Below are 24,107 nucleotides of genomic sequence, written 5' to 3'. Positions count from 1 at the left end.
AAGATGTCTGTGGCGGGAGTGTAGGCTGTGATTCACTGTAGCTCAATGGATGGGTTAAAGATGTGTTGACTTCACAGTGACACATCTCTTATGTACTTTCATTCAGAAAAACTGCAGTCACCTTTTTTGGTTGTCTTTGTGTATCACTATTAGTGTATTATTATTGATTTAACATTTTCTTTAATTTCTAGGTATTTTGGAATTTTCCAGTGTTACTGATTTCAAGTTTAATTCCATTGTGGTCTTAGAGAATAGTTTATGTATTTTCTATTCTTTTAAATTTGTTAAGGCATGTTTTATGGCTCAGAATATGGTCTATCGTGGTGAATGTTTCATGTGATCTTGAGAAGAATATATATTCTACTGTTATGGGATGAAGTAGTTTACAGATGTCAACGAGATCTGTTTGATGGATGGTACTGTCCAGTTTAACTATGTTCTTACTGATTTTTTGCCTGCTGGATCTGTCTATTTTTGATAGAAGAGTATTGAAGTCTGCAATCCTAATCATGGATTTATCTTTGCAGTTCTATCAGTTCTCACTTTATGTATTCTGATGTTCTATTGTTGGCCACATACGCAATAGAGACTGTTATGCCTTCGTGGAGAATTGTCCGCTAGATCATTATGCAGTGTTCCTCTTTACCTCTGGTAACTTTCCTTGCCCTGCAGTCTACTCTGTCTGAAATTAATATAGCTGGTCCAGCTTTCTTTTGATTAGTGTTAGTATAGTGTGTCTTTCTCCATTTTTCTTCTCTTTTAACTTATGTGTATCTTTATATTTAAAGTGAATTTCTTGTACCAATATATGAGTCTTTATTAATTTGTGTATTTACACCATTAACATTTAAAACGATTGTTGATATAGCTGGGTTAGCACCTATCATATTTGTTATTGTTTTCTGTTTTTATTCTGTGTTTCATTTTTTTGTCTTTCACTCTTTCTTGACTTCTCTGGTTTTACTTCAATATTTTGTATGATTTTATTTGTTCTCTACTCCTAGCATACCAATTATACTTTAAGAAAACTTTTTTCTTTTCTTTTTTATTTTTATTATAAATAAAGATGGGGTCTTTCTATGTTACCCAGGCTGGTCTTGAACTCTTGGGCTCAGGCAATCCTCCTACCTTGGCCTCCCAAAGTACTGGGATTACAGCCACGAGCCACCATTCTTGGCTTAAAACAAAAACAAAAACAAACTTTCTTCAGTGGTTGCTCTTGAGTTTACAGTATACATTTACAACTAATTCGAGTCCTTTTTCAAATAGCATGTAAGAAAGCATCTCCTACTTCTTCCTCCTCTCCCATGTAACATTGCTATAATTTATTTCACTTACCTATAAGCTATTATCACCAGATACATTATCACCAAATACATTGTTGTCCACTTTTTACATTAGAGTCCTTAGTATATTATTCATAGTTGTTTAACAACAACTATAGTTGTTTGAACAAACTGGTATCTGTTAGGTGAATTCAGAATAAGGAAAATTAGAAATTCTGTATTTCTTTCATTTATTCCTTCTCTAATGCTCATTTATTTATATAGACCTGAGTTTCTGACATATATAGTTTTCTTTCTTTTTTCCTTTCAACATTTCTTTCAAGCTAAGTTTACAGGCAACAGATTTTCTCAATGTTTGTTTGTCTGAGAAAGTCTTTGTTTTCTTTTCACTTCTTAAGGATAATTTCACTGGAGACAGAATTCTAGGTTGGTGGGTTTTTTCTTTCAGCACTTTAAATATTACATTCCACTCTTCTTGCTTGCATGGTTTCTGAAAAGAAATCCAACGTAATTACTATTCTTGCATCTTTATGGATAAGAGTTTTTTTTTCCTCTGGCATCTTTCAAGATTTTCTCTTCATCTTTGATTTTCTGCTGTTTGAGTATGATGTGTCTAGATGTTATATCTTAGTATTTATCCTGTCTGATGTTCTCTGAGCTTCCTGGATCTGTGACTTGCTGTCAATCATTAATTTTGGGAAATTCTAAGTCATTATTGCTTCAAATAATACTTCTTCTGTTCCTTTCTCTCGTTTCCTGGGCTACACCCAGTGAGCCTATCAGAGATAGTCTTCGTTTCTGTTAAGGTGTTTTTGATTTCTAGAATTTCCTTTTGATTTTTTCTTAGCATTTTCATCTCTCTGCCTATGTTAGCTACCCAGTCTTGCTTGTTGTCCACTTTTTAGGTTAGAGTCCTTAGCATATTATTCATAGTTGTTTAAATTTTTGATAATTCCACTATCTTTGTCATATCTGAGTCTGCTTATTATGCTTGCTCTTTGCTTCAAACTGTTTGTGTGTGTTTACAAAATCTTTTAGTGTGTCTTATATTTTTATGTTGAAAACTGCACATGTATTATAGTGCAGGGGTCTGCAACCTACGGGCCGCAGATGGGTACCAATCCATGACCTGTTAGGAACTGAGCCTCACAGCGGGAGGTGAGCGGCAGGCGAGTGAGCATAGCTTCATCTGTATTTACAGCCACTCCCCGTCACTCGCATCACTGCCTGAGCTCCGCCTCCTGTCAGATCAGCAGCGGCATTAGATTCTCATAGAAACGTGAACCCTGTTGTGAACTGTGCATGCACGGGATCTAGGTTGCGCACTCCATATGAGAATCTAATGCCTGATGATCTGTCACCATCTCCCCTCACCCCCAGATGGGACCAGATTGACCAGGAAAACAAGCTCAGGGCTCCCACTGATTCTACGTGATGGTGAGTTATATAATTATTTTATTACAAGGTACAATATAATAATAATAGCAATAAAGTGCACAATAAGCATAATGTGCTTGAATCATCTCGAAATCACCCTCCACCCCAGTCTGTGGAAAGTTTGTCTTCCATGAAGCTGGTCCCTGGTGCCAAAAAGGTTGGGAACTGCTGATGTAGTGGATAAAGGGAACAGAGGTAAATAGACATTTAGTGTGAGGTTTTGTGTTTATTTAGCTACGAGTTAGGCTGTGTTTGCTGTTTGCTGTCACGTTAGGCGTCAGAGGTTAAAATCTCTGGTGTCCTTGTTTCTGTCTCTCCTGTTGTCTTTGGGTTCTCCTAAAGACTTCTTAAATAATGTCAGAGAGGCACAGTTCTTCGGCTGTATCTGCCTGTTGTCATACGGGAGCCCCAAGGATATGGCTGTAAGATATTGGGGAGGGGAAGTATTTCGTAGTCCTATGATGGGGACTTGGACTTTTAGGGAATCTGTGCTGTGACCTTCAAAAGTGCTTCTCAGTTTTGTTTTGTTGCTTTTTCCTTTTGGGTGAGACAGGAAAGCTAGAGAGGCTGGAGTTGAGTATTTCTTTTCTCCTAGGTTAGTTAATGTGTGGTGAAACCACAGTCAGTCAAGCACGGGTAAAGTTGTTGCTCTTGAGTGCTGGTCTTACTAAGAACAGAATGAATGCTCTGTCGTATTTAGAAATGGCTCCTTTCCCGCCTCTCCTGTTGGAAGCAAGTGGAGATTTTTCTCCAGTCTGCACTGTAAGAATCCGGTAGGACTCCCGGAAGGAAAACTCACAAAACTCTGGAATCTCCCTAGGACTGCCTCCCCATGTACTCCTCTGCCAATAGTTTTTAATTTTCAAACTTGTCCAAACTGAACTTCCAGCAATGTGTCAACGACATTTAGTATCTCCTACCTCAATACTGGTTCCCATTTTCTGCTCCTGGGCTTCTGCTCTGGTCAGTTCTGATTCCCTGTATCCATCAGTCTGTTTCTCCAATTTGGGGGGCAGCTGTTTGTCTTGTGACCTCCATTTTCCAATGCATTTAAAAGAAGTTGTTGATTTTCAGCTTTTCTAGCCTTTTTCTTGCATTGTGGATGGGAGTGACAACTTCCAAACTCCTTATATATCAAACTAGAAACTTAAAGTCCTCAACATTTTCTTTAAGTGTACTCCTTTTTTTTTGTTTTTTTGTTTTTTTTTGTTTTTGTTTTTGTTTTTTTTTGCTTAAGTTTACTTTAAAAGAAAACTTCTTTTTAGGAGAAAGTAGAAAATTGATATAGTCACCATAAATAGAAGGTAACTGGCCAGGTGTGGTGGCTCATGCCTGTAATCCCAGCACTTAGGGAGGCCGAGGTGGGTAGTTCATGAGGTCAAGAGATTGAGACCATCCTGGCCAACATGGTGAAAACCCATCTCTACTAAAAGTACAAAAATTAGCTGGGCATGGTGGCACACACCTGTAGTCCCAGCTAGTTGGGAGGCTGAGGCAGGAGAATTGCTTGAACCCAGGAGGCAGAGGTTGCAATGAGCCAGGATTGCACCACTGCACTCCAGCCTGGTGAGACAGCGACACTCCATCTCAAAAACAAACAAACAAACAAAAAATGAAGATAACTGTGAAAATAAACATAGTGAAATTTGGGGGCTCCAGCAAAAAAGCAAAATTATTTGACTAGGTCTCTTGTCTTTATTTCTGACTTCCCTCAGCCCCTCTCTCCCTTCTTCCTTCCCTCCCTTCTTCCCTCCCTCCCTCCCTCCTTCCCCCCTTCCTTCCTTCCTTCCTTCCTTCCTTCCTTCCTTCCTTCCTTCCTTCCTTCCTTCCTTCCTTCCTTCCTTCCTTCCTTCCCAAGGTCTTGTTCTCTCAGCAAGGCTGGAGTGCAGTGGTATGGACACAGTTCACTGCAGCCTCAACCTCCCAGGCTCAAGTGATCCTCCCACCTCAGTCTCCTGAGTAGCTGAGACCACAGACATGCACCACCATGCCCAGCTAATTTTGTTTATTTTTTGTAGAGTCGAGGTCTCCCTGTGTTGCTCAGGCTGGTCTCGTACTCCCAGGCTCAAGCGATCTTCTCGCCTTGGCCTCTCAAAGTGCTGGGATTACAGTTGTGAGCCACTGCGCCTGGCCTTCTCTTACTTTACATGAGTAAAATACCGTATTTCAAATTAAAGTTCAGATTGTATATTGAAATGGGGCAGGCAGCATGTGTTTCTCTCACCTCTACTCCAACAGGACCAGATATGAGGATTAGATGGAAATAATGGCATTTTGGGGGAAAAAAAAACACAAAAAACTGAGATATATTTAGTACTTAAAGGAAAGAAGGATTTGGAATGGCGAACACATTCACAACCAAACAAATATAATATTGTTCCAGTCCTGGCATACTCCCCTGTAAGATTATAAATAAGATGTGAAACTTTCTGGCTATACCAGTCACATACTATGAATCTGTAATAATACTTTTATAAATTTAGCAATGAAATATATAGATTGTGCTCATTTCCCTTTAAAAAGATGGTACCTACTTTTGCGTTTGGATACTGGTAGTGTGTATGGAGAGGATACTGTGTTCTCCTAGTTTCTTTGGTTTCTAAGTTTTGAAAGTGATTAATAAAAGGTCTGATAGCAAAATTTCTAAGGCCTGTCTCCAAAATTTATCCAAATCGGTTGGGTTTTCAATTCATATAGTGAGAGTTCAAATGTGGAGGATATGCATAGTAGGTACATTTGGGTAGAAAGTAATGATGGATTGAGCATATTTTAAATTAGGACAATCTTAAAATTTGGATATCAGGGATAATGGAAGATTTTTTGCATATTAATGAATTGATTTCAATGGTCATTGATTCATGATTGTTTTCTTTTTCATTCTCCATAAATATACAGGCTGACTGTGTTGTTATTATTGGAGGTGCATCAAACGAAGCCGGAAAATGGATGGATGATACCTGTGACGGTAAACGAGGCTACATATGCCAGACACGATCTGGTAAGTTCTACCAAAACCTCACCTTCCTGAAGGAGCTGGGGTTTTTTTTCACTTCTTTTTCTTTTTTTTTTTTTTTTGGAGACAGAGTCTCGCTCTGTTGCCCAGGCTGAAGTACAGTGGCATGAACTCAGATCACTGCAACTTCCGCCTCCTGGGTTCAAGCAATTCTCCTGCTTTGTAGCTGGGATTACAGGCATGTACCACCACGCCGTGGCTAATTTTTGTATTTTTTGTAGAGATGGGGTTTTCCATGTTGCCCAGGCTCGTCTTGAACTCCTGACCTCAGGTGATCTATCTGCCTCAGCCTCCCAAAGTGCTGTTACAGGAGTAAGCCACTGTGCCCAACCTCACTTATTTTATTTTATTTTACTTTAAGTACCGGGATATATGTACGGAGCATGCAGGTTTGTTATATAGGTATACATGTGCCATGGTGGTTTGCTGCACCTATCAACCTATCACCTAGCCCCACATGCATTAGCTATTTGTCCTGATGAAGAGCTATGTTTTAAAATGTACTTTAAAATATATAATCATGGCTGGGCACTGTGACTCATGCCTGTAATCCCAGCACTTTTGAAGACTGAGGTGGGTAGATTGCTTGAGCCCCCGCATTTGAGACCAGCCTGGGTAACCCAGTGAAATCCCATTGCTACAAAGAATACAAAAATTATTTTGTACTTTTACAAAATTATTTTCCTTTTCTAGCTGGGACTACAGGTGTGGTGACTTGTGCCTGTAGTCCCAGCTACTTGGGAGGCTGAGGTGAGAGGATTGCTTGAGCCAGAGAGGCTGAGACTACAGTGAACCATGATCATGCTACTCACTCCAGTCTGGGTGACAGATAACACCCTGTCTCACAAAAATAAAAATAAAAACAAAAACAAACAAATAAAATATAAAATACATGATCATTCCCTTGCATAGCAACAGGTTTGATTGTTGCTTTAATCCATGGAAGCCTGTGACAGACAAAAAGGGTGATATTTTCTGTAGTTAATTCAGGAACCTGCTTTCTTCTTCTTCTTTTTTTTTTTTTTTACCAGACAGTTTTGGGCAGACTAAACCTGTCACTAAAACTTTCTATTAGAAATTTGGGATATTTGCTTGCCTGTACCTTTTTTTAATGTCAGAATAGGAATACTTCCATTTAATTCATGTAATTTGAGAACTTTTGGCATACAGCATCCTATAAGCCTCATTATTTGTCCTGTATCTTGTGTGCCTTAAACATGTGGATATATGATCTGAGTTTCTTTTTTCATCTTAGAAAGCCAGAATATGGTTAAATGAAAATAGCACAATATGCAGATATTTGCTGTCAATTAAGATGGTGTTTATATACATTTTAGTTTCTAGAGAAACTAGAATAAAAATGCCTAGTTGACAGGGAAGGTGAGCCCCAAAACTGGGGCTTAGCCCAGAAGGGTTCTTGGCTTTACCCAGGAAGGAATTTAAGGGTGAGCTGGTGGTGTTGACAAAAGCGACAGTGCCCAGCAGCATCAGACGTACTGCTTCTTGTGGAGCAGAGCTTATGCTATAGGCAGTAAGTTCTGCATTCATATTTATGCCCACTTTTAATTACATCCAAATTTTTGGAAAAGGAATGTTAACTTCTGAGGGCTGCCACAGCAGTGGTGGGTGTGCCTTATGGAGAGGTTTCAGCCAGTCTTCAATCTGGTCTGGAGCAAGTCCTGCCTCCTACCTCATAGCTACACAAAAGGGTCAGAAATTTAAAAATAGATTAGACAAGAGGGTTGAAGGTGGGGAGGGTTGCTGTCATCCTGAGTAGAGTTCTTAAAGGATGGGTGTGAGTTGGAAGGTCCTTATCTCCCAGACCTAATGAATTTTTCTATACTATTTGGGAAATCAGGGAAGTAATGTCAATTCATGACAATAATTGAAAACCATCTAAGATGTTTTCAGATGGTTGAGAAGTACTCCAGAAATCCTAACCTTTTCTTAATCCAAAAGCCATCCCAGTGCATGTCATTTTTCTCTCTGTACTACACTCTATAGCACCAGAATCTTAGGTCACCAGTAATACCAAAGCATACCATCTTTGCCTCTGTTCTCTGGGCCAAGAGGGGACACTCCTTCCAGAAGTGAATGGTGATTCACACACTTATTTAAAAATCTTCTCTTTCTTTTCCTTATACACATACATGATAGAATATGTTGCCACAAATAAAAATTGTTTGCAAACTTTTAATGACTTAAGGAAAGATTCACAGTATTAAAGTGAAAAAAGGTAGCATATAAACTTTTATAAACTATAAATGATCACCAGGTGTGGTGGCTCATGCCTGTAATTCTAGCACTTGGAGAGGCTGAGGCAGGAGGGTTGCTTGAGGCCGGGAGTTCAAGATCAGCCTGGGCAATAGAACAAGACCCTGACTCTAAAATAAAATAAAATGAAATGAAATGAAAGAAAAAAGTTGGCACTTCTGTAGTGCAGGACAAGGCCGATGGCAGGTCATGAGGCATAAAGCGGGACACGTTGGAGAACTGGCCAGGATACACACTGGTAAGCCAGAGTATCTAGATCCCTAGACCAGAGAAAAGAACTAGATTGCAAATATTTTAGGTTTTGCAGGGCATACAGTCTCTACTGCAAATACTCAACTCTGCTGTGGTCACAGATGGTTATAGGCTATACATAAACAAATGAATGTGGCCGTGTTCCAGTAAGACTTTATTTATGGACACAAATTTGAATTTCATGTAATATTTACACGTCATGAAATATTATTCTTCTTTGATTCTCCTCTATCCCCAACCATTTAAAAACTTTTGTAGCTCGGCCGGGCGCGGTGGCTCAAGCCTGTAATCCCAGCACTTTGGGAGGCCGAGACGGGCGGATCACGAGGTCAGGAGATCGAGACCATCCTGGCTAACACGGTGAAACCCCGTCTCTACTAAAAATACAAAAAACTAGCCGGGCGAGGTGGCGGGCGCCTGTAGTCACAGCTACTCGGAAGGCTGAGGCAGGAGAATGGCACGAACCCGGGAGGCGGAGCTTGCAGTGAGCTGAGATCAGGCCACCGCACTCCAGCCTGGGTGGTGACAGAGCAAGGCTCCGTCTCAAAAAAAAAAAAACTTTTGTAGCTCATAGGATACAAAGACAGACAACACGTCAGATTTCATCCTCTGGCTGTTACTTGCTGACTTCTAGGGCATCAGTTAAGACAGGCAGAAACAAGCTCTTTTGGGGGTCTTCACATGAAGTGGCTCAGAGTTCAGGAGGCACAATGCAGTGATTAGAAACACATGCTAGGAGCTTGAAGACAAAAGATCAGAAAGCTGAAGCGATTTGTCTTGTAGGGGCTCCAACCCCTAGGCCAGTTTGGATAAGATTATGGGAGGCTTTACCCCTAGGTGAAGGGCATAGAAAATCATCAAGAGTAAAGCTTGATCCTGAGATCAAGGTTAAACGAGCCAGGGACTTGTGTATGGCTTCATTCCTGATCCTAAACCCGTCACCTGAAGGTGCGTTACTCACAAGTGAAGTCAAACAGATACAAACTCATGGATCAAGTAGAAAAAACAAGGGAGGAAGAGAAAGACTTTTCTTGACCTTGACTTTTAACCTACATGGAAAAATAAAGATTAGCAATGACACAATCATCTATGTTCTTTAATTTGTGGGATTAAACTACGGCATTTCTTTCATCAAGATACTAGATTGGATTGAATTTGTCATATGTTTTGTTTGTTAGTTTAGAAACTTGATCATATATTTGCCTTAATATTCTAAATATAGTTTGGAATTAATTTAATTTGATCAGGGATACTGATGAAAAAATGTTTGTTTTCTAGTGTTAAATGGCTTATAAAATATTTCTAATAGCCAAATGTTTGGAGTTATGCTATTTTGCTTATTTTTATGATAGATGAGATCCACTTGTCATTACTGATAGGGCTCGATTACTGTTTATTGATAACGCTAATGAAAATAATGTTTTTATCTAGATCCTTCCTTGACTAATCCTCCAGCAACAATTCAAACAGATGGCTTTATTAAATATGGCAAAAGCAGCTATTCACTCATGAGACAAAAATTTCAATGGCATGAAGCAGAGACATACTGCAAGCTTCACAATTCCCTTATAGCTAGCATTCTGGATCCCTACAGTAATGCATTTGCGTGGCTGCAGATGGAAACATCTAATGAACGTGTGTGGATTGCCCTGAACAGTAACTTGGTAAGATGCTGGAAATACGTGCAACTTGACATGATCAGTGAATTATGGTTGAATATGATTCTCTTTCTGTTTGTTCTGTTGAATACTCGTCATGTGTAAGAGACTGTGCTAGGCCACGTGAATGATACTGACGTCAACAAGATCCAATCTTTCAGGGACGTGATGCCTTTAAGAATCTGGCAAGCTAGTGATGTGTGTCAGAAATCAAAGTAAGAATTATCTGATGAATGTTAACTCTCCTATTGCATTAGTCTATAAAAATTATATTCGAAATCTCAACAGTTTAATTTATTCACTTGTTGCTTCCAAGGTTATGATTATAACTATGGCATGAGAATTAAGAAAGCAGGTTAGGGACATAGTTGCCAGTGATGGGGACACTTTTTATTTTTTGTGGCAAGACATTCTAGACTAGTTGTAGGTTCTGAGGTTGTGGAGCTCCCATCCATTTGTGAGAAATATTTCATTGCAGTCCATTCCTTGTATTCCATAATAGACAAAGTTTGGACAAGACTAGGGATAAAGCACAAAACTAAGAATGCTGACAGAGTTGCCAAATTATTCCTAAAACGAGTCATCTCTGATGCCTGGTCATCCATCTATCCTCCCTCTATTCATCCTTCTAGCTAGCCAACCAGCAAGCTTCCTAGTAGAAGTAGATATAGCAGTCAGCCATTAAGATACAAGAAATATAAAGAGAGGCATATAGAAAGTGTCATGAGAAGAGAGAAAAGGAACCAGTTAGGCTAGTGGGGAGGACCAAGAAGGTTCCTCAGAAAAAGTCAAAGTTTATAGATACAGTCTAGGATGGTAGAACATAAGGAAGGAATATCAAGAAGGGGAAAAAAAAAAATAGGAGATAAATTGGAGAGTAGATGAGTGTCAGATGTTATAGAGCTTCCAAGGCCATGATGCAGAGATAGAAATTTGCAATTTATACAATGAGTATTTCCTAAGTAGGGAAGTGTATATTTAAAAGTAAGTAGTTCCAGAATGATTTCTGTGATTAAACTTAGGCAAGACATTTTTATGTCCCTGTTGACTAAGTTTTTATAATTAAGTCATTTGATAAATCATTTGTTTTCTTCTCACAGACATGTTCACAATTCTCTTATGAGTTTAAAGTAAGCTTTTATTTTTCGAAAGATTAGATAGTTTTTCATTGTAGCAATATTTATCACTACGACAGTATTATCTTCCTTATGTCTATAGAGTTAATGATTATACAAGCATTATTTGATTAAACATGGTATAATACTACAAAATTCTAATTTGAGATAACACATACTTCTAATTTTTGTCACTGGATTTTTGGCAATTAACTTGGTAAATTAAATAATGCAGTCAAAAGGGTGATAATTGCTTGAATCTTTGAAAAATTCGGCTACCTCTGATTAATGTTATATATCATCTATTCTTAGACAATACCTGTAAAATCTCTATTAGACTATTAAAAGGATATTATTGATAAATATGTTTGATGTTTATCAGTATTTTGTATGTGATCATAAATTTGTTTCACTAAATTTAGTAAGAAATGGACTGTGCAGGCTGGGCACAGTGGCTCACGCCTGTAATCCCAGCACTTTGGGAGGCTGAGGCGGGCGGATACCCTGAGGTCAGGAGTTCGAGACCAGCCTGGCCAACATGGTGAAAACCCGTCTCTACTAAAAAATACAAAAATTAGCCAGGTTTAGTGGCAGGCCCCTTAATCCCAGCTACTTGGGAGGCAGAAGCAGGAGAATCATTTGAACCCGGGAGGTGGAGGTTGCAGTGAGCCTAGATCGAGCCATTGCACTCAAGCCTGGGGGACAAGGGTGAGACTTCTCTGAAAAAAATTAAAAAGAAGAAGAAAGGAAGAAAGAAAGAAGAAAGGAAGGAAGAAAAAGACAGACAGAAAGAAAGAGACTGTGCAAGTAGACTAAAATGGTTGACTTTTTACATCATAGATATGTGATGTCATGTAGCTGAAAGACCACCTCACCAGAATATAGCTAAAAGACCACCTCACTAGAATATAGCTGAAAGACTGCCTCACTAGACATCAAGAGACCAAGGCTTCTGTCTTTGATACCCGTATGACCTTAGCTAGGCCATTTACCATTGGTGCTGTTTCAACAGCAGAATAATGAGAACATATGAAGAGAGTAGTATTTCTCTCAGGGGACCATGAATTTAATGAAAATTACTTAATTTTTATTATAATGTCAATAATCATATAAGAAATATCTTATTTGTTGTGAAGATAAAACTTCTCTTTTGCCCTGAAAACCTGCAAACAAAGAGAGTTTCATGGAATAAGATATATATATATATATTTTGTCAGTATTTTTTGAAATTACTTCCAAGGATGTATTCCTGGGGATCTCTAAGAAATAACTGTTTCTAAGAAAGGCTGCATTTACTGAATTTGAGTTGACAGAAATGATTTATAGTGTTCTTTTTATTCTCAAATGTTCCAGGTTCTATGTCAAATCACAGTCTTAAATATACTTTGTATTCTTGGATTGGTTCTTTTAGTATTTTATAAATGAAGCAAGGCTGCATGTTAATGCTTGTTTTTGTTGTTGCAGACTGATAGTCAGTATACCTGGACTGATAAGTGGAGGGTGAGGTACACTAACTGGGCTGCTGATGAGCCTAAATTGAAATCAGCATGTGTTTATCTGGATCTCGATGGCTACTGGAAGACAGCATATTGCAATGAAAGTTTTTACTTTCTCTGCAAAAGATCAGATGGTAATTGAATATATAAAAACAATCAGGGGATCTGAAATTTTCTGAATAAGCTACTACTTACCACTGTTGATATTATTAAACAGTAATGTATCTTGGATAGCTAAGAATAATATAAAACATACTGCCTCACTTAACAAAAGACTATCTTTATAAACCAATATATGTAAATCAAAATAATGGAGATAAACATTTCCCCAGGAAATTTTGCTTATATTTGATATTGACAACACATCTATATCAAAGAAATTTTATCAGAATACATGTAGATTCTTACAGTCAATGATGGACACCATACTGGAATTCTAAATATAGCATTTAGTTATATCCCAGGTGCTATTAATAGCTAAGAAAGTGTTACAGGGATTAGGATCCCAGAAAAGGAAAACAGGGACTTAAAAAAGGGAAGTCACTTTACAAATTACTTTGTGGTGCCTTTTAAAACGTTTATCTTTGTAGGTATCTATGGATGTGTTGTCTTAACGATGAGTGTAATTGACTGCCACTATACCACAGCACATTCTATTGAAATATATTCAAAGTAGAAAAATTGATAAAAAGAAACCCAGTAATAAATATGGTGATCCGAATGACAATCATTGGAAGATTTTTTTAAAAATAATGATCAATGATCAATTTTTGTAGCTGCTAATATATTATGCTACATACTACAGGAACTTCAGGTTTTGCTTTATTTAAAATGTGTTTTTATTAACAGAAATCCCTGCTACTGAACCCCCACAACTGCCTGGCAGATGTCCAGAATCAGATCACACAGCCTGGATTCCTTTCCATGGTCACTGTTACTATATTGAGTCCTCATATACAAGAAACTGGGGCCAAGCTTCTCTGGAATGTCTTCGAATGGGTGAGTGCCACATCTCCTGAAGAAAAACGCTGTAAACATCTATTCTGGGCTCCATTGACACTATACATGAAATATACGAAGAATGTAAAAATACCTGTTTATACTTTTAATGATGTATTTTATAACAGAATGGCCAATATCATGCTTCCCAAATGTAATCTCGAAGTTTGTAGCCTCAAATTTTAGAGAATTTAGAGAATTCAGGTAGAAAACAGCATGTTCTAAATGGTTTCTTCCTTTCAGACTTCATGTTCTAAATTGTTAGGATTCTCATTCTCAGTTATTCCAAGCGTTGTACTCACCTCTTATCACTGATAAGCTGAAGTTTTACGAGTGCCCAGGAACCGTTTTGTTTTACCATTAATAGAAAAATATTTCTATTTAGTTATTGTTTTGTGAAGACAAATAAAACAAAACTCAAATAGACACTACAAAGATGAATGATTTTTCCCCCGAAGTAAAAAATGTCAAATAAAGTTTATTTTTAGGGTACATTTAAAAGTCGCTTAGTTAAATCCCATTAAATATTTTACTGAATTCTTTTTACTTCATGTTTTTAGTGCCTCACTCAAGAGTTCTTCATCCAACAGTGATATGCACAGGTTATAGCCTCATTTCCTCCAGTGTCTTTCGAAAGGCAACATTTCTCATGATACCACCTGATGCCATCTCTGAACTTTTGTAATTAAAAAAATGTTTTTCTTCATATTGCTAAGTTTTCTTTTTGAAAAAAATGTAGGAACTTTGTTTTTCATTTTAGGTGACTTTTCTGGTAAATAAAATGAATGCTTCTCATTCTCATTGTCAAAATATGAGTCACAAATATTTTGAAATGGCTAATGTTTGTGAAATATATTTAATAATGGATTATGTAATCATGCAGTGAAAACAAGATGACAATTCAGAACTCGGTAATACGGGATATAGGCATATGGTTAGGTGCGGACCCTCAAGGTTCAGAAAGCCTGGGTCATAGCATGAGCTTCCCTCTGCTAGTGTTAGGATCTTGGCAGATTACTCATCCTCTGTGCTTTAGTTTCCTTATCTATAAAATGGGGCAATGATGGTACCTATTTAACGAAGTGATTTTAAAAATTTAATGGGTTAATGCTTGTAATGTCCAAAGCAAAATGTTTGGCATGAAATACTTAAAAGATATTAGTTATTATTAAAAAGCTAGAGATTTTTACTCTAAAATTTAATGTTCACAATCTAATGTGGGTTGTCACCTCCATAGCCATCTAACTGGTATTCCTGTTTTATCTCCTTGCTTTGACTGGTCCTGTACACAACAGCTGGATTCTAATAATAACTAATATAGGACCATTCTTAAGTGGAGAATCTAACTGGTATGTATAGGACCAATCAAAGCAAGACGATGGGTTATTGCATCATTCAGCTGCCTGAAAATAAACTAAGTGTTCTTTATCACCACATTGCCCTTAATACCAATCTCCAGCCTTCTGTAATGAGACCTAACCCTTGTCTTTTTTTTTTTTTTTGGGGGGCCGATGGACCAGATTGGTACCACACTCCAGTCAAACCAAGTTCTCTCTGTTCCTGATGCTTCCCTTCCTCTTTGTCTTTCCTCTTATCACCTCTTTTTCCTGGAATTGTTTTCCATCCTTTTTACTTGAAATCCTGTTCTTCTCTCTACTGAAATTCTGTTTCCTCTATCCTCCCTTTTAGCTGCTTCACCAAGAATGAATATTTGACATGTCCATAGCATATGGCACTTAATTCCCCTTGTATAATATTTCTTTGTACTCTTATTACTGGCCACTGAACCATAACTTTTGTAAGACATACTCTACATCCTACTAATCTTTGAATATCCTGCAGGAACTAGCAGTGCTTGTACTCAAATGATGCTAATGATGCTTAAAAACATATTTCAGAATGAAAACTAAAATTCTGAGAAGACAAACATCTGCCCTTTGAAATTCTTCCCTTTAAGTGCAGATGTTAGACTGATTTTTGTTGCTCTTAATAGCAGTGCTGTTTACAAAAATATTTTCAGCTACTTAAATGTGCAGCTATCACATTTATCCTTTTATGCTTTCCAGGTTCCTCTCTGGTTTCCATTGAAAGTGCTGCAGAATCCAGTTTTCTGTCATATCGGGTTGAGCCACTTAAAAGTAAAACCAATTTTTGGATAGGATTGTTCAGAAATGTTGAAGGTAATGTTTGCAGCATGCTTATTTAATCACAAATATTGTAAAACGTTGTATGTAAAACAAGATTTCGTTTCCAAAATGTGTTGCCTTAAAAATGTGTTGCCTTCAAATTCATGAAGAATTTGAAAATTCAAACTCATATTTTTATTTAAGAACTGAAACTTAAAATGACTTTCATATCATGCTATCCTCAAAGTTGCTAATTAAAAAATATCTTTTGTAGCTGAGATAGTTTCAGGAGCTTTAAAAAGCATTTTCTATGTTTTCATGGGGCCAGGAAAAAAATGCTAAGGAAAGGATAAGTATAAATATTTGTAGTAATTAGAAATACATTTTTAACTAAAGCTATAGAGTAAACCTATTCTTTTTGGTTTCCTTCCCTGTAATAATTAGTCATTATAGTCTTGCCTGTTAAGTCTGGTTATAAATGACTGTTGATTCTGGTATAAAAGAATATGCTTAGAAATTTGCATAAATTGGCTGAACTTATTTTAAGACGGGTTATATTTAACTTTTGTCTTTATTTATTTTATCTGATGATCAGGAATGTGGCTGTGGATAAATAATAGTCCGGTCTCCTTTGTCAACTGGAACACAGGAGATCCCTCCGGTGAACGGAACGACTGTGTAGCTTTACATGCGTCTTCTGGGTTTTGGAGTAATATTCACTGTTCTTCCTACAAAGGATATATTTGTAAAAGACCAAAAAGTAAGTAAGAAGTTCATTGCATGGTGCAAATCACTGATTGCCATTTCTTTCAAATGGTAAGATATCAGGTAGGGAATCATAATGTGATTATGAGGCCATTGCAAGCTCTCTCTTTTCATCCGTGAAAAATCCGTTCTGCCATTGCAGTTCATTACTGTTTGCAGCTCTGCGTGATTGAGAGACACTCTCTGTCTGCTTAACTGTTGTAATGATTTTTGCTTATCAATGCATTTGTAATGGAATATCTGAAGGATTTGCCAAGCTGAAAACAGTCAGGAGAGCTAATCTGCAAAGCCTTACTGCTTGAGGGAAAAGGTGGTAAAGCCAGTACCAGCCCAAACCAGAGGAGACCAAGGTTCTGGAGAGGGATCAGAATTGATTGTGGAATGAGTCATGTCAGACTAATTCAGTCTCCTTTTAAGATGGAAAGCGAGACTGTGAAAGGAACAGGACCGGGGAATTGATAGTGTTGAGTGCTCACAAAGTGCCTCTATCTGGAATTTAAAATTATTTCGTTGCCATGCCATGTCACAGAATATCCCCCCAATAAGTTACTGATTAGATAGTAGAGTTGTTGGTTTTTTTGTTTTTGTTTTTGTTTTTTTTTTTTGAGACAGAGTCTTGCTCTGTCGCCAGGCTGGAGTGCATTGGTGCGATCTCAGCTCACTGCAACCTCTGCCTCCCGGGTTCAAGTGATTCTCCTGCCTCAGCCTCCCGAGTAGCTGGGATTACAGGAGCACACCACCATGCCCGGCTAATTTTTGTATTTTTAGTAGAGACGGGGTAGAGTTTACCATTTTAAAATTTGGCAGGTCTTTAGCCTTCTCTAACTGTTCTAAGACACACCACACCCTCTGGTACAAGGTTGGAATTGTTTTTTTTGTTTGTTTGTTTTTGTTTTTTTGTTTGTTTGTTTTTGTTTTTGTTTTTGAGACAGAGTCTCGCTCTGTTGCCCACTCTGGAGTGCAGTGGCGCAATCTCTGCTCACTGTAGCTTCCACCTCCTGGGTTCAAGCAATTCTCCTGCCTCAGCCTCCCAAGTAGCTGGGAGTACAGGTGCACGCCACCACGCCCAGCTAATTTTTGTATTTTTAATAGAGATGGGGTTTCACTATGTTGGCCAGGCTGGTCTCAAACTCCTGACCTCAGGTGATCCGCCCTCCTTGGCTTCCCAAAGTGCTGGGATTACAGGCGTGAGCTACTGCTCCAGACCTGGAGTCTTATTTTACTTTTCATTCAAATGCTTTGTAACATCTTAGGCTTCAGCGGGCTAATTTCAAAACTCCTAGCCTTCAAAAGAAGACATTCATACAGCCAACAGACACATGAAAAAATGCTCATCATCACTCGCCATCAGAGAAATGCAAATCAAAACCACAATGAGATACCATCTCACACCAGTTAGAATGGCAATCATTAAAAAATCAGGAAACAACAGGTGTTGGAGAGGATGTGGAGAAATAGGAACACTTTTACACTGTTGGTGGGATTGTAAACTAGTTCAACCATTATGGAAAACAGTATGGCAATTCCTTAAGGATCTAGAACTAGATGTACCATATGACCCAGCCATCCCACTACTGGGTATATACCCAAAGGATTATAAATTATGCTACTACAAAGACACATACACACATATGTTTATTGCGGCACTATTCACAATAGCAAAGACTTGGAATCAACCCAAATGTCCATCAGTGACAGACTGGATTAAGAAAATGTGGAACATATACACCATGGAATACCATGCAGCCATAAAAAAGGATGAGTTTGCGTCCTTTGTAGGGACATGGATGCAGCCGGAAACCATCATTCTTAGCAAACTATCACAAGAAGAGAAAACCAAACACCGCATGTTCTCACTCATAGGTGGGAACTGAACAATGAGCTCACTTGGACTCGGGAAGGGGAACATCACACAATGGGGCCTATCATGGGGAGGAGGGAGGGGGGAGGGATTGCACTGGGGAGTTATACCTGATATAAATGATGAATTGATGGGTGCTGACGAGTTGATGGGTGCAGCACACCAACATGGCACATGTATACATATGTAACAAACCTGCACGTTATGCACATGTACCCTAGAACTTAAAGTATAAAAAAAAAAAAAAAAAAAAAAACCCTAGCCTTGAATATTTTAATTATGGGTAGATTGGTAGATTTTAAGGGTGAGTATCATTGGTTCAAATGCAACTTGGAGAATCACATTTCCAGATCTTCTAATGTACTCAAACTCGCCATACAGCCATAGGAGACTGCTATAGGTTAGACAGACAGAGAGACAGATAGATGATTGATAGGTAGACACATAGATAAAGATACGGATTTTTTTCTACCTGTATTTTTATATCTATCATATCATAATATTATACATCATATCAACACAGGTCAAATGTGGAGGATTCCATGTATTTGTGAGCCAATAGTATTTGCTATCTACCTGCAATTATTCTGGGTTTTTATAAATATTTATTTTTTTTTTTACACACAGTTATTGATGCTAAACCTACTCATGAATTAACGACAACAAAAGGTAAGGCCACTGCAAAATTTCAAGTTCTGTGTTAGTAATGCATTCGGACTGTTTGTTTTAAAAGGCATAATAGTAATCCCTTCCAACTCCCCTGCTCTCTCAGTAGAATTTGCTTAAGCTAAACTATCCTTTGTCATCAACCTACTTTGAATAATACTTTAGAAAAAGAGGCCTTGGAGTCAGGTTGGTGTTTTTACTATAAGCAGTTACTGAAGGCATTTTTTTTTTTTTTTTTTTTTTTTTTTTGCTCTGTTACAAACAGTTGCCTTGAACCCATGGAAGAAATTTCTCTTAAAAATCTCTGTGGGTTTTTCTTCTTTTATTAGAAATTTTTTGTTTTAATTTTTATAGACTACTTGAATTAGGTAACTGATCCCATTTCACTCATTTTATTGACTGCTTAAAAAAAAAAAAACTGAAAGTGAGATTTATGGCTTTCCTGTAACCTCCTTATTCTTGTCATGAGTGCTATTTGTTTACTAATTACATCCATGAGTTCAAGTTTTCAGTATTCTTATTTTCTTTTTCTCTTCATTTTTAATTTTCTTTTAATATCATTACTAATCTATTTATCTTCTTATACCGTATATTTAACAGACTTAAATTATTTTCAAATAAGGTATATCTATTTTAATACATTGATGAACTAGCACACTGCTACATAGACAGATGGATTATTCTTGCAACTGAATAACCATCTTACCATTCTGAGTAATCCTCTATACCAAAGGGACTCTTGTTTCCACGTCTTTCGTTTCTGTTTGACAAATGTCACTTGAAAGAATATTTATGCCTTTTAGTTTTTCAGCAAGCAAAGTTCTGCATAGCATTCAACCCTCTGCTTCCCTCCACCTTTTCTGTAATGATTTTGTGTATTTATAGCTGACACAAGGAAGATGGGCCCTTCCAAACCGTCTTCCAGCGTGGCTGGAGTTGTCATCATTGTGATCCTCCTGATTTTAACGGGGGCTGGCCTTGCTGCCTATTTCTTTTATAAGAAAAGACGTGTGCACCTACCTCAAGAGGGCGCCTTTGAAAACACTCTGTATTTCAATAGTCAGTCAAGCCCAGGAACTAGTGATATGAAAGATCTCGTGGGCAACATTGAACAGAATGAACACGCGGTCATCTAGTACCTCAGTGTGATTCTGAGATATTTGAATGTCATAAAATTGTAACTGAAATTAAAAATGTTTAGTTCCATGTGATTGTTTTCTTTAAAATGAGTACTGAATTGTACTGTTCTGTCCTTTTTTTCTTTGCCTAATTGAAGAAATAATTGCTTGTTTTCTAGCCTGGCAAGATATTTTCATAAAAGAGGGATAATGATGCTGATTACTACCTTTCAAAATATCTTAGATAAATGCACAGCACCACAGTACCAACATCTAAGCATTAGTGATGTGTAGCTGATGTCAGCTTCATGTGGATTTTCAGCACACTAGAAACAATGAGGCTTCTTGGCATATTTTAAGGAGCTCTGAAAATGTGTTACCTATTAAATTGTTACTCAGCAAGTAGAAGACCGTTTGAAAAATCAGGTACAAATATCCTCAAGTGGCATAAAAATGTAGTCAGTTTTCTCTTTTACCAGTTTTTATTTCCACTCCAATTATTTAGAACTTTATTTGTACATGGGCAGAAGAATAAGGCAGCTGAGAATCTTGTTTCCCCCAAGAGAGTTTTACAGGCTGAGTGTTGCAAATGTGTTCTTTGTCCTGTTATATGTATATCAGGAATACAAGGATGTGAAATAAAAATGTAAATTTGCATAACTGGATGTACTTAGATAATGTGAAATAAACATTAAAGACAAGGTCTATTTTTAATAGATTTGCATTTTGGTGATCTTAGTATAAATTTGCTTTTAAATGAGATGTATTTATCCACTCACTTTACACTTTAACTTGACACTTATGATATTACTTGTAGAGAAATTCTTTAAATGAAACTCATGAACTATTTTGAAAAGGAGTATTGCTAAAATGCTGTGTGTAAAATGAATTTTTTACCATAACGATTTTGCCAGATCTTCCCTGTAACATGGACTCAATCAGAATTCAACCATCAAAGCCACTAGTACTATTGAGAATCAGAATTCGGAACATCCTTTTCTCCCTTTAATGATTTCTTTTCACTTAACAATTTTGCCTTAAAGTTTGAGGTATATTGTGAAATATTTGGGAGGTTTTACATCTGTATTAGTCAATTTTCATACTGCTGATAAAGACATACCCAAGACGGGGTTAATTTATAAAGAAAAGAGGTTTAATGGACTCACAGTTCCACACGGCTGGAGAGGCCTCACAATCATGGTGGAAAGCAAAAGGCACATCTTACATGGTGGCAGACAAGAGAGAAAAATGAGAGCCAAGCAAAAGGGGTTCCCCTCATAAAACCATCAGATCTCATGAGACTTATTCTCTACCACAAGAACAGCATGGGGGAAACTGCCCCCATGATTCAATTATCTCCCACTGGGTCCCTCCCACAACGCATGGGGATTACGAGAGCTACAATTCAAGATGAGTTTTGGGTGGGGACACAGTCAAACCATATCAGTATCTCGCACAGGTACCACACTGCCAGCTCACCTTCACTTTTTTATGAGATTGCCCACGAGCGGAAGTCTTTACCTGGAATCACTGGATGGGACTCCTCGGATGGCATTAAGGGATCTAGGAAGGCCCCCAGATTGCAGGGCAAAATGTCACGTTTGTTTTGTGCCTTTACTTTTCTGGAAAGAAAACAGCTAGATTCTCAAGAAAGTCAATCATTCAAAAAAGAATAAGAAATGGCATAGTATTTGGGATAGGGTGGAGTTTCCAATACTCCAACTTAGAAACAAATAGGAAGTAAGAAGTAGGCTGAGCGCAGTGGCTCACACCTGTAATCCCAGCACTTTGGGAGGCCGAGGCGGGCAGATTGCCTGAGGTCAGGAGTTCAAGACCAGCCTGGCCAACATGGTGAAAACCCATCTCTACTTAAAATACAAAAATTAGCTGGTCATGGTAGTGGGCTCCTGTAATCCCAGCCTCTCCTGAGTAGCAGGAGAATCACTTAAACCTGGGGGGCAGAGGTTGCAGTGAGCCGAGATCGCGCCACTGCACTCCAGCCTGAGCAACAAGAGTGAGAATCTGTCTCAAAAACAAAACGAAAAAAAGTAAGTGGGCAACTGTTGGAAAGGTTTCTGAGCACAAACAACTCCATTCAACACCTCAAATAACAGCAATCAAGTTGCTTTTCATTTTCCTGATAAGAACAAAGCAAGTTCGACTTGAAGAAGTTCCAATAGAAACAGTGGCTGCAGTGTCAAAGCAGTATGTGGTGAATTACACTAAGGCAATCCCTTTCCTTCTGTCTGTCTGGCTAGCTAACTATCTAATTTTTTCCCCTCAAAGATAAAAGACAGAAATATGGAATGAGAAGAAATGCTTGAGTGAGTACGGTTTACAAATTCTTTACACAAATCTTTTTCATTATAATTCAGAGCTGCAGTTTCACAGAAAATATTTTGGACTCCGTGCAACATATATCTCAGACTAAATGTCTTATCATTTCAGGAAACAGTCTGTGTTTGACAGGGTTGCTGAGTATTGTATTTCACACTCTCACATTATCCACCCAAACACATACTCAACGAGATAAGTCGTGTGTATCTCTTTAGTACTGTACTAAAATAGCAAGGATATTTTTTGGTGGAGCCGGGAGGAGGTATTGGGTAGAGAAGAGCAGTTTCCGTGTTGTTCATTTATTCATTTGTTTTTGGTTTGGGTGGTTGTAGTTTATGTGATTGCACTTGCTTGAGGTTTTCATCAGGGTTCAGGAGCTGGAAGATTCTTAAGGCTGTTTTTTCCCAGTTGAACTCAAACAGTGTGGATTGTGTGTAAGCTGAACTCTGAAAATAATGGAGATGTCACTACAGACTGGTGGACACATGACGCATCCATTTCTCAGTATTCGCTCCTGCATCCATTTATCCCTTTATTCATTTTTTCATTACATGTTTCTTGAGCATCTAATACATGTGTCAGACATTGCGCTCACCCCTGTATGTTCAGATATAGCTAAGAAGCAGGGCCCGTCCACACAGTGCATTCTAGTGGCCATCCAGACCATTTAATAACCATATGGCAGATGCATTGGTAGAATGTGCTTAAGGTATTAATGGAGCAGCAAGAAATGCAGAGATGGCTGTTGGCAGGGGCAGAACCAGGTTTGTGTGGCCTGGAGATGTTGCTCTTGAGGCCCCTCTTTAAGAAAAGGGCTAGATGTGGTGGCTCATGCCTGCAATCCCAGATCTTTGGAAGTCTGAGGCAGGTGGATCGCTTGAGGCCAGGAGTTCAAGACCAGCCTTGGCAGCATAGTGAGAATCTGTCACTACAAAAAGCTTTTAAAAAGCTAGCTGGGCATGGTGGCAAGTGCCTATAGTCCTGGCTACTTAGGAAGCTGAGGTGGGAGGATACCTTGAGCCCAGGAGTTCAAAGCTGCAGTGAGCTGTGATCACACCACTGCACTCCAGACTGGGCCACAGAGTGGGACCCTGTCTCTGAAAAAAAACAAAAACAAAACAAAACAAAGAAAAAGAATATCAAAAAATAGGTACAAAGTGAAAATGTATTCAGAACAAGAAATCAGGAGAAATTGCAAATTCTTAAAAGCTGGTAACTGCAACAAACATCACACATTGGAGACAGTTACACATTATTTTTAGTAATTACCTTCCTGATGTACTTGCTGTTACTTTGCTTGGGCTGTCATAATAAAATGCCACTGACCGGGTGGCTTAAACAACAGAGAGATATTTTCCAATATCTTCTGCAGGGAAACAAAAACAATTGAGTATGCATATGTGTGTATAGGGTGTGTGTATAGTATGTGTGTACATGGGTGTGTATAGTATGTGTGTACAGTATGTGTGCAGTATATTTGTGTGTGTACTGTATATGTGTGCATGCAGTAGATATGTGTGTGTACAGTATGGGTATATATAGAATATGCTTGTGTGTATACAGTAGACATTGTGTGTATAGCATATACATAAGTACATGCAGTAGATGTTTGTGTACAGTATGGGTGTATACAGTATGTATGTGTGTAGTATATGTGTGTACAGTATATATGTGTGTGCATGCTGTAGATATCTGTGCAGTATA

At 38.1% G+C, this 24,107-nt stretch overlaps 1 protein-coding gene across 1 annotated transcript in view; it reads left to right on the top strand.

Moving 5' to 3' along the window:
* MRC1 (mannose receptor C-type 1) overlaps positions 1-20,784 on the top strand; it is a 97,921-nt gene extending 77,137 nt beyond the window's left edge. Inside the window, exons 23-30 of the mRNA XM_023223313.1 lie at positions 5,619-5,721; positions 9,694-9,926; positions 12,500-12,665; positions 13,381-13,530; positions 15,597-15,710; positions 16,252-16,416; positions 18,910-18,951; positions 19,834-20,784. Of these exons, the coding sequence (XP_023079081.1) occupies positions 5,619-5,721; positions 9,694-9,926; positions 12,500-12,665; positions 13,381-13,530; positions 15,597-15,710; positions 16,252-16,416; positions 18,910-18,951; positions 19,834-20,084 (1,224 nt within the window). The 3' untranslated portion in view covers positions 20,085-20,784. The remainder of the gene's footprint in view (positions 1-5,618; positions 5,722-9,693; positions 9,927-12,499; positions 12,666-13,380; positions 13,531-15,596; positions 15,711-16,251; positions 16,417-18,909; positions 18,952-19,833) is intronic.
* Positions 20,785-24,107: the final 3,323 nt, after the last annotated feature.

This window comes from Piliocolobus tephrosceles, chromosome 9, assembly GCF_002776525.5.
Source record: "Piliocolobus tephrosceles isolate RC106 chromosome 9, ASM277652v3, whole genome shotgun sequence".
Lineage (NCBI taxonomy): Eukaryota > Metazoa > Chordata > Mammalia > Primates > Cercopithecidae > Piliocolobus > Piliocolobus tephrosceles.
Note: the sequence above shows the minus strand (reverse complement) of the source record. Positions and strands in the feature narration are given on the sequence as shown.